At 51.1% G+C, this 15,345-nt stretch overlaps 1 protein-coding gene across 12 annotated transcripts in view; it reads left to right on the top strand.

Moving 5' to 3' along the window:
- The window catches only part of Nod2 (nucleotide binding oligomerization domain containing 2), a 35,091-nt gene extending 20,060 nt beyond the window's left edge, over positions 1 to 15,031 (top strand). For 2 of the 12 annotated variants that reach the window (XM_015488751.2, XM_015488748.2), the window contains exons 5-13: positions 2,316 to 2,399; positions 2,616 to 2,699; positions 4,645 to 4,728; positions 6,061 to 6,144; positions 6,623 to 6,706; positions 8,891 to 8,974; positions 10,559 to 10,846; positions 12,070 to 12,153; positions 13,556 to 15,031. In XM_015488751.2, the coding sequence (XP_015344237.1) occupies positions 2,316 to 2,399; positions 2,616 to 2,699; positions 4,645 to 4,728; positions 6,061 to 6,144; positions 6,623 to 6,706; positions 8,891 to 8,974; positions 10,559 to 10,846; positions 12,070 to 12,153; positions 13,556 to 13,628 (949 nt within the window). In that variant the 3' untranslated portion in view covers positions 13,629 to 15,031. The other 10 variants (XR_007343487.1, XR_007343488.1, XR_007343489.1 and 7 more) reach the window with 10 other exon arrangements.
- Positions 15,032 to 15,345: the final 314 nt, after the last annotated feature.

The following is a 15,345-nucleotide window of genomic DNA, read 5'->3' as shown; positions in this document are numbered from 1 at the left end:
AGGGAAGCTGTGGGTCTGTCTCTATTTTCAGAGAAAGGTGAGGCAGGCTGGGTTCCAGTGCATGGTGCTCAGACTACAGTGTGCAGAGTTAACTGACGCAGGGCAGATTTCTGGGCCTGCCCCCCGTAACTCCCATTCAGTGGGTGGCCTCGGTATCTGCAGCTGTCCCACACATTGCTGGTGATTCTGTTACAGCTGGTCTCACACCCAGAAGCCCTGGTCTGGAGGAGTCAGCTTGATGTTTCCATTAGCAGTCGCCACCATTTGGATAAGCATTCCCCAAAGGTCCACGTGTGAAAAGCTTTGTCCCCAGAGTAGCACTACTGGGAGATGGCGGGACCTTTAAGAAGTGGGCCTTGTAGGAAGTCTGCAGATTTTTGGAGGCGTGCCCTTGAGGCGGACTGTGGGACCCAGCCTCTGTCTCTTTCTCTTTCCTCTTTGGCTTGTGATGTTAAGAATGTTTGCTCCGTCACAAGCTTCTGCCATGAGTTGCTGCCTTGCCATCATCCCCACAGCAACCAAGGCCAATTGACCATGAACTGGAACTCCTAACTGTGTATCCAGATAACTCCTTCCTCTTTATGTGTTAGTTATGGGAGAGATTTCATTATAGAAACAGGAAGTGAACCAGTGGTTCAGGCCCTCGACCAAGATCCATTGTTCTTTATCCTACGCACAACTAGAAGGTTGCTTCTTGGGCATATTTGTGTGTGTGTGTGTGTGTGTGTGTGTGAGAGAGAGAGAGAGAGAGAGAGAGAGAGAGAGAGAGATGTGTGGGGGCGAGGGGGCCAAGCTCTCTCCCACAGCGCCAGGTTGCATCTCTCCACTTGAGGAGTTTCCATGCCAACTAAAGCCCTCAGCCTCTAGGAAACCCCGTATGTAAAGCACCCGATGCAGGGTTCTTTACACCCTGACTCTCTCTGACTCTAGGGTGATGGGTTTCAAAGTTTTTTGACGGTAACCCACAGTGAGAGCAAGCGGTGAGCAGACGCACCCGCGTTCAGAACTTCTAAATGAGAAGCTTCATGAGATGACTTTGCCTCGTTAGCTCTGAGACGCTCTGCTCTCTTCTTTTGTCCTATTTCAGTTTTAAAAATGCTGCTCAGGACCTTCAAAATAGGTTCTGTGACACACTAATGGGTCACACGACCTGCAGCCTGAAAACCGCTTCTCTAGAACGGGCAGCCATCCGAGGCCACAAGGGGGGCCCCACAGTGTTGTGGTTAGGGGTGGGATTTGGAGCCAGACCACTTAAGCTCAACCCTTTAGGTGCTGTGCAGCTTTAGCAAAGTCACTTCACGTGTCTGTGCCTCAGTTTCTTTCTAATGAGCATCATAGTAGTGCCTGCTCCAAGGGCTTGTGGTGAGGATAAGGTTACTGTTGGGAAGTGCCCAGGACCAGCACACAGAAAGTTCCATACGTGCTAGTGCTCCTGATGACAGGTGACTCGTACCATGTGCCAGGGGCTCACAGGGCTGTATGTGTACAGCCTGGAGAGGGTGATAATACAGTCGTTCCCTTCTTGTAGATGAAAGAAACAGAAAATAGCTAGTAAGAGCCTGGTCAGGATCAGAATGTCCAGATGAGGGACCCCAGTGCCTGAGCTGATAACCATTGAGTCAGGGCCATTGTCTGAGGATTAAAAAATCATTGCACAGATGTTAAAATATATGGACCTCTGGGCCCCACCCCGCGTGTATGGAAGCACCAGTTCAGGATAGATGCCCTAGAATCTAATCTGTATTTTAGGGAAGTTTTCAGATGAGCTCATGGTTAGATGAGCTAGAGGGGGCTTGCTAGGCAGGATCTGCCCTTCAGGAGTAGTGTCCTTGGGTCAAGGACAGCCCAGAGAGGCTTCACTATCTACAACCTGTTATGCACTAGTTGGGGCCAGTCTCATCCAACTGTCTACAGTCTGCTAACCAGAAGGTGGTGACCATCACTGCCCCAAGGGTTGGCCCATCTGGTATAGATCAGCCTCTTTCCACTGGGACCCTTCAGTGAGGCCACTGTGATGACCATTGTCCTTTTGCAGAAATAGAAATGGGGCCTGGAATTAGACCTGCGACTCTCCAAGGATTCCAGTGTTCTTCATTAGGGACTCTGAATCCTCGGGCTGTCCCCACCATAGTCAGCCACCTGGCCAGGAGTGCTGGGGGGTCTCCATGCTTCCGGGGTGCTCTGTCTTGGTGGTGGTTCCCAGAAGCACATATGCTGGCACTTTGGGGATATGAGCAAGACTCTATTTTGGGGGTGCTGTACATTTTCTTCCTGAAAAGCTCCATTTTTCAATTAATTCATTCCATCTTTTTTAGTTTGCGCAATAACGATATCTCAGACCGAGGCCTCTGCAAGCTCATTGAGCACGCTCTTCACTGTGAGCACCTGCAGAAGTTAGCGTAAGTTGGGCTGGGCTGTGGGCTTGGGGCCTTGTGTCCCCCAGTCTCATCCCAGGCCATGCTGTCTGGGCAGCGTGTGAAGGGCTGGGGGAGGGGTGTTGCCTGGCTGGCATGTGCTGATTGGCTCCTGCCAGGGGAGAATGGGCAGCCTTGGGTTTGAGGGCTCACTGGCCACAGGCCTCACCTGCACATCTCCTCTGTCCTGGGACATCACAGTTTGTTCAACAACAAATTGACTGACAGCTGTGCACACTCCCTGGCCACGCTCCTCGCATGCAAGCAGGACTTCTTGGCATTGAGGTAAGCCCTGGGTGTTCCTGTTCCCTGGAAGGTAATTTTTGGTGGGTTCTGGGTCCACCTGGCCCGGCCCACAGGTGGGCTTGTGACTTCCTGACTGAGCCCAGAGCAGTGTCATTGTGAGCTGGGTTCCCGCACTGCTTGGATCTCCTCTGGACCAGCTCTGCTCAGGGGCACCTGCCCTTTTGACCTTCAGCCCTCAGGGCAAAGAAGAGTTTCTAGGCCCTTGTCCCTCCCTGTGTCTAAGAGTGTCCCAGGCTCTTTGGGGTTCCAGGTTCCCTGATGGACACTGAGGGCATCCTGCTGGGGGAGACGTGTGCCATCTTTGCCCCAGGGCTGTGCCAGCCATTGGCTGAAATGCTCCTGGAAGGTCTTCGTCACCAGCTGGAGCATTGCTTTGTGGAAAAAATCTATTATTTTCACTTGCTGGCCTGGGTTTGGGGATGGAAGCTACTGTTTTTAAACTTGGCTTTGTAGCTCCGCCTCCTTCGGAGCTGCTGAGACCAAGGCCACAGGTGCCTTTTGCACAAAAGACTCTATTCTGCCATTACCACCTGCTTCCCCAGACTGACCTGGTTACCTGCCCAGGGAGGGTTGCAGGTGGCACTGGGGTGTGTACTTGCATTTGAAGCCCTGGGTTTCTGGTCAATGCATCAGAGTACTTGAAACCAGGGGCTCTAGAGCTGAGCTGCCCACAGTTTGACTCTAGGAACCCTTGGAATTTGAATCCTCATTAGCTGTGTGACCTTGGGTCAGCCTGGTAGATGTCTCTGTGCCTCCATTTTCCCCTTCTAGAAAATGAGGATAATGATCATAGCCCCCTCTGAGGTTATTGTGGTGGTTGAGCGAGTTATTATACATGAAGATCTAATGCAGAACAGTGAGTGCTTTGTATAGTGAGCTCAGCCCCTGAAAGATCGTGGGCAAGTTATGTAAGCTCACAGCTTGCGAGTCTCCTGTGAGTCCTCCAGGAAGGAACTGCACGGCCATCAGATTTGCTGGGGAAAATGTGTCCAAGGGGAAACGGGGAGGGGGCTGGGGAGGCTGAAGAAGCTTGTACTTCAGTGGAGCTCCGAGAGAGCTCAGCAAGGCCATCGGAGCGCCTCAAGACAAATCCATGGGGCTGGGGGATTTGGCCACCGTGTCTCTCGGTCACTGGGAGGGAGCCCCTTGTGGGAAGCCTTGGGCCTTGGTGCCGAGGCGAAGGGCATGGATTCTGGGGCCTTGGTTGCCTGCAGGGAGCTGAGGCTGGAGGTCGGGGAGGTGCCGTCTCATGGTGCTGCACCCCTTCTTAAAGGGAATAGCAGTGCTCACTCTGTAAGATTGTTGAGTCAGAATGACTTACAGTTCTTTGAACAGATGAAATTATATTCTGATTATTCCAGGAAGTGCTGGGTGGGTGAGAGCTCTGGGGATTTTTCTGACACTCTTGGACATACCTGAATTTGGCTTCAGCTGGACTCTTTCTGGTTGGGACCGGACCGTCCTCCTGCCCCAACACTCCCCTGTGTCCCTTTGGGGGTTGGCAATGTACATGCCCAGAGGCTCCTTCCTCTTCCCAGCTGCCTGAGCCTGCCCCAGCTCTTGCAGAAGAGGTAACTACTACCTGTGGCAAAGTAGTTTCTGCATGTCAGCAGGGACGTGCTGGGGTGACTGAGACGATTGGGAAAGGTGGGACAGAGTCATCTTCAGCTCTTGGGAAAACTACCTCCCAGGACAGCTGCCTGTTACGGTTCCTGCCCAGACCTGTCATACTATGTCACCAAATAGTTCCTCCTCCACTTTCCTTTGGCTGGGGACGACAAAGTTGGAGCCACTGAGTGAGCAGGTAGCTGCTGCACTCGGGCAAGGTCTTCAGGGCTTTCCTGCCAGGCCTCCCTGCCCTGGCACTGCGGAGCCTCGTCCCCTGCCCTCCGCTGAGCTCTCAGCCTCCTGCCTTCCCTTCCAGGCTGGGGAACAACCACATCACCGCGGCGGGGGCCCAGGTGCTGGCCCAGGGGCTCCGAAGCAATGCCTCCCTGCAGTTCCTGGGGTAGGTTGGACTCTGGGACAGATAGGTCTGTGTGGAGGAGTCTGGGGACTTCCAAGAATGTAGGGCAGGTCAAAACCACCAGTTGTAAGGCCCCAGAGGGGGCTGGGCCCCCCTGGGGGAAGGACAAACGGGGGGGGGGGAGTGAGTGGGTGGCTCTCAGCTGCTTATCATCTGATAAGCAGGAAGTTCAGGATGTCAGGGCTGGGGAAGGCAGCACCCTGAACCTGGGCCAGGAAGCCCTCTGGTCCTTGGGGTGCTTAGGGCTGTGCTTTGGCTGTACCTTGGAACCACTCCGTGCTTCTGAATGACACCATCATCAGGGCCCCATCCCAGACTCATGCAGTGAACATACCCCAGGGATGTGGGTCTCTGTGAGGGCCCTGACCTGGAGGGAGGGATGTGGGAAGGATGGTAGCCAGGATGGGAGTGTGACGCCTCGGCTCTTGAGCAATCGCCCTGGCAGTCGGGCCAAGCTGGCGCCTGCCAGGAAGGGGAGGGGGATCATCCACTGACTGTGAGAGGAGCCCCCACCCCACAGGGCTCCAGAGTGGGGCTTCCCCTGGTTGCTGGGCAGAGCATCTGTCCCTCCAGGGTGTCACTCCTGCTGTCCCCAGCAGTCCCTCGGCTGTCCCATGTGAACTGTTGTACATTTGACAAGAACAGGGATCTGAGACTGAAGAAGAGAGGAAAACTCTAGGGCTCAGCTCTTCCAGCCATTTCACAAGCAGTCAAGTTGCCCACAAGCTCAGTTGGAGGCGTGATGTTCTAGAAACCAGCACCCTGTTCAGGCTGCATCAGTAGCGACAGAGTTAAAACTAAGTGGGTCAGAGAGAATGACCCAGAACGGGAGAGGGTTGGACACCATGAAGGAGCTGAGGGTGCTAAGAAGAACAAGAGATATGAGCTGACTTGTGGGGAAAGAGGTAGACTGGTCCCGGGTGGTCCCTGGAGCTAGTTTCAGACATGGGTGGCAGCTACCAGGAAGCAAATCTGAACTCAAAGTTGGGAAAGTGTTACAACTCTGTGAGCTGCTGTTGAGGGTGGGCTCCATGTCCCTGGAGGTCTGGGATGGTTGGGCCTCTACTGTGTCTTAAGTCTGTGATTTAAGGCCACTGAAGTCTGAGAGAGGTTGGGCCATCCCACCAAAAAGATGGCAGCAGGTCCACTCTGCTGGGACCCAAGTGAGAACTTTGTGTCCCAGTGAGAACTCTCAGGGATCGGGTGGTCCTGCCCCACTGGCTGGGGCTTCAGGGGGCAGGCCAACATGAGGACAGTTCTAGAACCCACAGCAGGCGTCCACTAACAATCTGTTGACTCCATTGGTCCTCTCAGGCTCTGGGGTAACAAGGTGGGTGACAACGGTGCCCAGGCCCTGGCTGAGGCCTTAGATGACCACCAGAGCTTGAAGTGGCTCAGGTAAGCTGCAAGGTCCGCCTCGCGTTTTTTCACAGGGAGATGGGCAGTGAAGAGGAAGGAGATCAGGCCAGTTTTGAAGGTGGTTTAACTTCTTTCCATCCCTCTGTGTTAGGTGGTTGGGGAGGAAGAAAGACCATTGGTTTTGGAGTTGGGGCACTTGAGGATTTCTGGGTGACTCTGGAGACGACTCTTCTCCTCTTGAGAAGTTGTTCCTCCACCTGCAAAATTGAAGATCTTAGGCCAAATAAGTCATATTGTATCTTAAAAGACCAATTGCAATCCACTGGTTGTGGCTGTACAGTGTCCCTCGTGAGAAAGGATCTCTAAGGCTGCTCCTGGGCTTGAGGAGTGCTGTGATCCACTAGTGCACACTGGGTCAGTGGGGCTACGTGTGCCATCCGTGTTGCTCTCCGTAGGTTAGCTGATCTCTGAGGTCTCTCACCGCTCTGATGCCTTTCTGTTTCATGACTATGTCCAGCCTGGTGGGGAACAACATTGGCCGTGCAGGTGCCCAAGCCTTAGCACTGATGTTGGAAAAGAATGTGGCCCTAGAAGAACTCTGGTGAGTTCAGGGGATTCTCTGCTCTGGGGAGGAAGAGAACAGCCTTTCTTGATTGCCTGGCCACATCCAAAGAGCAGCTGTGTGGATAAGACATAGAGAGGATGACTGAGTGATTGATCAGTTTTTGTCTTTTTAATGTACTGAGAGGTATGAAGCTCACAGAGCCTGATGTATAGCTCCTGATTTGTTTTCATTTAATGCTTTTTATTAGTTTACTCATTTGTTTACTGTCCTCCCACAGCAAAATGGGTAAGAGTGCAGACTCTGGCATCAAGGAGGCTGTAATCTTAGGCAGGTTAAATAACAGTCTCTGAAACTCAGGTTTCTCACCTGTAAAATGAGAGTGAGAATGTTTCCAACTATAAAAATATGTGTATAAAAATTGTTAGGTAGTGCCTGTGAGAGCTTAATATAGTGCCTGTCATATGGGTGAGCACACCACAGATGTTAAACCATCGCAGCACTGAAGTCACCACTACTATGGTGGCAGCTGCTGCTATGACTACAGCTACTACTCATACTATGACAGCTGCTAATGATGAAGTTTTGTTATATATTTTTTTAATATATATTTTAGTTGTTGATGGACCTTCATTTTACTTATTTATTTATATGTGGTGCTGAGAATTGAACCCAGTGCCTCACACACATGCTATGCAAGCGCTCCACCACTGAGCTACAATCCCAGCCCGAGTTTTGTTATTTCAAAGTGAATCTGAATTCCTAAGAACACTGAGTGTTAGAATTAGGGGTCACCTTGGAAGGTGAATGGAATTTGGGGGAGTTGAAAGGTGACCCATGAATTGTGCTCATGCTGTTGACCTGAAGCAGACTCCCAAGTTTTCCATCCTATAGATATTGTTAACAGAGTCTTCAGTTCCAGGGTCATCTTTGTAGTTCCAAATTATATCAGGGAGCTAAAATGTTTAATGTTAAATTTTTCCAGGAAGCAGAAAAAGCACTGAACCATATAAACCTTGCCAGAAAATGGATATTGAGGATGGGTCACGGCTCTTGGCAGGGCTCACTAGTTCTGTCAAAGTACCACTGATGGAATCCTGATTGGATTTTGCCCCTTATCATTTCTTGGTGGAAGAGCATCTAACTGTGAGCGTATCAGTTATGATTACTGTTAAAAAAAAAAAAAGAACTTCAGACAAATTCATTTTAGCAAAATTAATTTGAAGAAAGACTGATTCATGAACTGGGCAGCACTTAGAACCAGGAGAGGTTCAAAGGGCTCCATCCAACCATGGATACACAGGATTTACAGACAGGGAAAGGAAGTGACATACAGAAACAGCCTGATTGGTCACTGCTCGGCACTGGTTTTATTTGGACACAGTGTGATGAATTAGCAGCCTGTGATTGGCTGAAGCTTAGCTGCTATGATTGAGATTTAGCTATTTGTTACACGAATATTCTCTTGGTTTACAGTTTGTTTGCATACTGAGTTAGGTTGCAGTTAGCAACAAAGGAACTCAAAGTATGGAGGCCACGTCAGGCCAAATTTAGTCTAACTTACCACTGCATGAGGCTGCAAGTAATTTTTTAAAAATCCATCTACAAGGCTTATACCAGTAAAGGATTTATTTTTCATGTATAAGTAGTCTGGAGGTAAGCAGTTTTGTTATGGTGGCTACTAAAGGTAGCAGAGGCCTTGACTCTGTCTCTATCTTTTAAATATTCTTTATTTTCTTGTGGCTTCATCCTCAAGGTTGGTTGCCTCATCATCACAAGACAGTTGCTCCACCTGCAGCAATTACTTCTGTATTCCAGGACTTAGTCTACAAATCTGAAAAGCACAGGCCAGCTATGACTCTCACCTTTCAAAAGCATTCCTGGAAGGCCCAACTGTCAACTTCCCCTATGTATCAGTGACCATGTATTTGGTCATTAGAGAGTGGGAAATATTTTTTACCAGTAAGATTATGACTGCCCCAAATGAAAGGAGGTTTCCATGGATATGAGAGAGCCGGGACCTGAAGGAGTTTATTATATAGAAGAGCTCTGGAGTGAATTCTCTTGCAAAGATGTCCCTGGAATTGGGAATCCTCAATCTTACCTTATCTGTCCTTACTTTATTTGTAGATTTAGATTTTCGGATGTTGGATGTGGATTACTGACATCATGTTCCATAATAAGTGCTATCATGTCAATGGGATTCTCTCTTTCTCTTGCCAGTCTGGAGGAGAACCATCTCCTGGATGAAGGTGTGTGTTTTCTTGCAGAAGGACTGAAGAGAAATTCCAGTTTGAAAGTCCTGAAGTAAGGACCCTGTAAGCAGGAGCTGGGGTGGTAAGGACTGGCTTTGGGAGCGGGTTTCTGGATCTGAGATCTGGGCAGCTTCCCAGTCCATATGAGGTGGCCTGCTCTGGGTGGATAAGGATCCTGGTGCAACTTGTTGACCTGGGACATGGTGTCAGCAAGCTTGATGGGAGAGCAGTGGAGTAAGGCAGGGACGGACGGAAACCCATGAGTGTGCTTAGTAAGGAAACTGGAGCTCCCTGCTGCTGAGACCTCCCAGAGTCAGGGTAGAACACGCTGGTCACCTCCCAACCAGTGGATGAGGAAGCAGGGGCATCTGTCCACCCACTACCTGTCCTTTGTGTAGCAGGGCATTGCATCAGTCAGCTTTTGCATTACCGTGATCAAAATGCCTGACTAGAACAGCTTAGAGGTTGGAAAGTTTGTTTGGGGCTCACGGTTTGGGAGGTTTCAGTCCCCAGACAGCCAGTTCCATTGCTCTGGGCTTCAGGTGAGAGAGCACCTCATGGGAGAAGGGCCCGGAGGAGGAGAACCCTCTGCTCAGTCAGGAAGCAGAGGGGGTGGGGAAGGGATTGCAGGGAGATGCATCCTCCCAGAGCCCCCCCCCCAGGGACCCACCTCCTCCAGCCTCGCCCTACCTGCCTGCAGTTACCCCCCAGCCCACCCAAAACCTGGAACGACCGATGGGGTTAAAACAGCCATCACATTCTGATCATTTGACCTCTGTGTATTCCTGCATGAATAGGAGCTTTTAGGGGGACACCTCACATCAAATCGTAACAGTGTGCTTGCTTGCGGGAATGTGAAGTCTCCAGCTCGTCCTCATGACTGAGTGTGCCCCTGGGGCAGGAGAAAGGTCTCAGGCAGAGAGGGGCAGGTCTTCCCGGCAAGCAGCCCTCAGAGTTGGAGGTGAAAGCTGGGGGCAGGGTGGGCAGGTTGCCAACCCCTAGGGGCCTGGTTGGGCGTTTTGGATGCCCAACACCAGGGGTCTCTCTCACTGTGTGAAGCGGGCACAGGTGCTGCGTTTACGCATGAGTGCTCTCTCCCGGTCCTCTGACACCTGTGCGCACATTCTTTCATGCCCACATTCCCCCACATAGGTGGTCATACGAGAAGGGTTTCTCCTGCTTGGGGTACCGAGGAGAGAGTGGCCATAAACGACAAGGTCATTTCTGATTCCAGAAGGTCAGGAAGAGGTTGCTGCTCTTGGGCAGGGCCTCTCTGAGAACGTGGAGTCTGAATTGACACCTGAACCGCAGGAAGGCGCCTGCCGTGCTGAGGTCTCAGGGAAGCGCATCCTTGGGGCAGGAGGGACGAATCCGCCAGTGCCAAGGCGCAGGCAGCTGCAGACCTGGTGGCCCTGGGAACAGAGGGGTTCCTGCAGCCGGGGTGGAGGGGGAAGGAGGAGGAAGCCCCAGAGCCACGCAAGGACTCTGGTGTGGAGAGGGGTTTCACCCTAAGGGACAGTGGGTGTCATCAGTAGCCCACTTCATGACCCCCGCAGGCTGTCAGTTTGTCTGCAGCTGCTGCCCAAGGTCTCGCTTCATGGGGACCTCAGGGCACCATGGATGGCTGCCTCTGCAGGAGGAAGGTGGTGTCTTCCCAGGTGAACACGGCCCAGGAAACACACTTGTCTTCCAGACAGGTGCTCGGCTGCCTCTGGATGAGCATCATCTGTGCTGCCAGACCGCTCCTCTCTGGCAAGGCGTGCTGGGTTGCTTTGCAGGGGCCAGGACGTTGCCAGTGTTTGGGGAAAACACTTCCACTCATCAAGTGGGCCGTGAGGCCTGGGCACAGCCCGGATTTGCCTGAGCCTGATGCCAGCTTTGCACAAAGCGGGGCCCTTGGCAGTACCTGGCCCATTGTGACCAGGTGTGGATGTGGCAAGTGCACCCTCCCAGACTTATCCCACAGATGCCAGGCATGACGGGGGTGGGGTGCTTGTCCCGTGCTACGTTGTCACCAGCTTTATTATTGAGCATCCTGAACTATATCATGTCCCACTGTTTCCCCATAAAAACTGAGCTGCTGGTATGGAGAGAGAGAGAGAGAGAGAGAGAGAGAGAGAGAAACCCACATCTTTCTTTTTCTAGCATATTCTCTGCCAAGCATTGGTTAGAGTCCAGGCTGTGCAGCCAGACAGCCTGGGTTCATACCCCAGCTCCCCCACTGCCAGCTGTTTCTCCTTGGATGGCTGCCTGGGTGGCCTCAAGTGTGAATGGGGATAGCAATTGGCCCCTCCTCATGGGGCTGGGCACATTCATTGATGTAATCGTGAACTGGCCTATAGAACAGCTTGGCATTGCCTCAGGTCAGCTGTGGGGTGGAGGGGAGACAGGGAGTGGATATACTAGAAGGCAAAGCTTTAAACATCAGGGTGGTGTGGGAAACACGGAGCTCTTCCCCTCCTCCCTGGGCTGTAGCTCATCTCCAGCCTCCTGTGGTTTCTAACCTGTGGTCCTGGGTGCCCTGAATCCTCCCCAGATCTGAAAACATTAGCTTGTTGATATTTTCTGACAGTCAGGCACGGTGCCCCATGCCATCCTTTGTTCAATTCTATGTGGTGGGTCCCCCTTTATGCCCATTTCACAGATGAGAAATGAGATAAATTTGCTTGAGACCAAAAAGGAGCTGGTGCTGGGTGTGGTGGGGTATGCCTATAACTCCAGTGACTGGAGGCTGAGGCAGGAGGATCCTAAGTTCAAGGTTAACTTGAAGCAATTTAGTGAGGCCCTAAGCAACTTAGCAAGACCCTGTATCAAGATTAAAAATAAAAAGGTCTGAGGGTATAGCTCAGTGATAGAGTACACCCTAGGTCCAGTCTCAAGTACCACACAATAAAAAGGAGATGGTGCAGGCTGGATTTGAACCCTGGGTTCCTGGAAGTCCTCTGACCCCTTAAATGTAGGAACTTAGCCATTCCACTACAGCACCCTCCTAAGGGGAGGGTTGCGAATCCCAGAGAGGAGAGGGATGTTCCAAGGGGACAGGTGGGCTCAGGTAGGCTGGCTGACTCCCAAAGTCTCCTGTAACTGGACAGGCTCAGGAGGCAAACCAAGCATCTTTGCAGCTCACCATCTCCTCTTCTTCTCCAGGCTGTCCAACAATGGCATCACCTTCCTGGGTGCAGAAGCCCTCCTGCAGGCCCTCAAGAGGAATGACACCATCCTGGAAGTCTGGTAAGGACCCTGGGAAATCCTCCGAGCCTCAGTTTTCCTATCTGCAAAATGGGTAAAGGGGAGAGAGGAACAGCACAATGTTCAAAATCCCTTCTGACTCTGACACTCTGTGTCGCTCTGCATGTGACGGAACTGGATCTCTGGCTGGGAAAGAATTCTTGGTGTCTCTGAGTGGAGATCAATTCTTTCGTTTTAAAATCATGAGTACTTACTCAAAAAGTTCAGGAACAGGGTAGGATTGGGAGTGTGATTGAGGAATGAAAATAAGAGAGAAGAACTTGATGCCCGCCCTGGTGAGATCCTCTGCAGTTCTGGATCCTGGAGGTTACCCACTGGGGAGGCTGGGGCTCAGTGTATCCACAGCCGTGCAATTTAGAACCACAGTCCTTCATGCATTTGGAAAAAGCATCAAGTCACGACTTCAGAGATGTAGCCTCCCTGTTTCCAGGGATCTGTTTCTCACTCAGACAATAAGTAGAAAGTGTTACCCTGCTCTAGCTCATTATGAGGGAATGTTGCTGTCTGTGTTTCGGGTACCGATATTTTAAAACAGTAAGAGATCTGCTATGCAAATCTATATTTCAGGGTTTTCTTGAAAGAGCCAGCAAATCTGGAGTCCCATTTGCAATGCCCTTGATCAGAGGAGGGAAAAGGTGGGCAGTCTCAGGCTGTGCTGGATGCAGACCCCGCCATGCCTGCTGTCTTAGAGCAAGACCTTTGGCTTCTGTATTTTACCTCCCCGACCCTGGAAGCTCTGACCCCTATTTTAATATAGACTTTGTCCTTTCTGCCCAAAAGTACATTTAAGCGGCAGCAAATGTGGATATCAAATGATGAAATCAAGCACAAATCTGTTTGTGAAAATTCGTCCTGGGCTGGAGTGGTTTTGCTTTCTGTAAAATTGTGGAACCCCATAGCCTCCAAGGTCACTGGGTCCTGGGCTGGAGGGTGGTTTTTATTTTTTTATTTATTTTTAAACCATTGCACAGTCCTCAGAAATGTCACGTTCTGTGTCCAGGGAGCAAGCCAGCGTCAGGTGGGTATTTTAAGGGCTTGGATGCTGCTTGCCGCCTGTCAAACAGGGCTTGGGAGGAGGTATCAGGATTCGATCGTGGCTGCCTTAAAAAGAAGGGCCGGCCTGGGGGAGTCTGCAGCCGGCCTGGCTCAGGGCGGTGGACTCTTTCTGCAGCGTCACTGAGCCTTGTTCATCCTGCAGAGTGATTCATGAGCCGCCCTGGGTGACCGAGGGTAAAAACAGCACCAACTTCCCTTCCCCGAGCGCCGCAGCGGGGCCAAGGGGTCAGCCCCTCCCAGGCATGGGTGGCCAAAGTGGCAGCTTCCCTTTGAAAGCCTGGCTCTAATTTTGTCCTCCATCCAACCTCTCTTCCCTTTATCCTTCCAGGCTCCGAGGCAACAGTCTCTCTCTGGAGGAAACCGAGCAGCTCAGCCACAGGGACAGCAGACTCCTGCTTTGATGTTTCCAGGCCGAGGCTCATTTCAGTTGGTTTGTGAGGAAGCTGTGGTCTGGACCCTGGAAGCTGGATTGGCAGCAGCCCATTCAGACAGAGCCCTGTCCTGCCCCGGGATGAATCTGTTTTCAGAGAGCACCACAGGTCACCTGACTCCACAGGAGGAGGGCACCGCAGTGCCCTTCAGAGTGGACTTCCCCAAGCCTACTTCTGCTCTCAGGTTCTGCCCCAGACTCAATCCATGGGATGGACAAGAGGGGCAGCCCCTCCCTCCCAGTCTGGGCCCGGGCCCAGCTAATCCACCAGGGTTCTGAGGGGGGTCAGTGGGGCCATGGGTGTCTACTGAGTGCCTGCAGGTCCTGACCCACAAGTCGTCAGAGGAGGTACATCCAGGAAGCAGCTTTCTGCCACATCCGTCTCCTGGTTCATCCACCCAGTGGTTCCCAGCCTGCCTCCTCCACTACCCTGCGGAGACCCAGAGAGCTCCCAGCCCTGGCCCTGAGTATGGGATGGGCCACAACTTCCCCTGCTCTGCCGCCTAAAACAGTGCTAGAGGGAGACATGGGGCAGCCTTTTGTTCCCTAAGATATTCTTAGATTTGCAAGAAAAATAGGATCATGCTTCAGCTCGGACACACATGGACTTTTATTTCCAGTGAAATCAATTACACTTCAGTTAAGCTTTTGGAACTAGCTCCCATCCAAATGCAGCTTTTAAAAATTAATCTGGGCCAGAATTTCAAACGGCCCCAGTAGGCTTCTGCTTGATGCCTCTGAACTGAAATCTTGACAACAGACTTTTGAAATGTATCCATAAGAGATGGTTCCATTTCATTTGTGCAGAATGCTTCAGGATATATAGTTATGGATTGGAAGTTTACAGGGGGCAAAAACAGACCCTTCTTTCAAAGCAATGTTCTTTCTATACTTTTATTTTTCTCTCTCTTTTTTTGTACTGAAATTGAATCCACCCAGGGGAAATATAGCACTAACCACACCCCTAGGCCTTTCAGTGTATTTTTTGTTTTCAAATTTTGAGATAGGTTTGAGGCTGGCCTCAAACATGTGATCCTCCTGCCTCAGTCTCCCTTGTAGCTGTGTTATAGATAGGTATGCACCACTGTGGTTGGTTGTTCTCTCTGGATTTTTCAAAATGATACAGGTTGAAACCTTTGAAAACTGTCAGGTGCTGCACGTGTGTTATCACTGTAAACATTATTATGTGTGAAAACGGCTTAATATTTGTAAACTACTTTGTTTTATTCTCCCCAGTTGATACTTTCATAGAGCACAAGATGACGAACTTTTTCCTGTAAATAATCACAGAGGAGAAAAACTGTTGAGTTACCAATGCCATCTTCGTTGTGACCAAACATTTTTAAATATTCCAAAAACTTGTCAAATTTTAAAGCACAATGTTCTTCTCAAATGGGGGAAAGGAATGTTTTCAACAAGATAATTTATTGCTGAAGGCAGAAGCAATTCTTAGAAATCGTCTGGCAATCAAAACGCATGTGGCTTTAGCTGAGAGACTCTAACTCAGTGTGAAGGTCTAAGCTGTGCCTGAGCCTCCCGGTGTCCCACTGAGGGTCCGAGCAAATGTGAACAGGCCCCCAGGGCCTCCGTCAGTTCTCTCCAAGTGGCTGCAGGAGTCTTTACCAGGACAAAGATGGAGATTTACAGGCTCTGTCCTCGGCTGGTGGCCTCTCCTGCGGGCCCTGCTG

This window comes from Marmota marmota, unplaced genomic scaffold (assembly GCF_001458135.2).
Source record: "Marmota marmota marmota unplaced genomic scaffold, marMar, whole genome shotgun sequence".
Lineage (NCBI taxonomy): Eukaryota > Metazoa > Chordata > Mammalia > Rodentia > Sciuridae > Marmota > Marmota marmota.
This window is presented reverse-complemented; position numbering and strand designations above follow the sequence as displayed.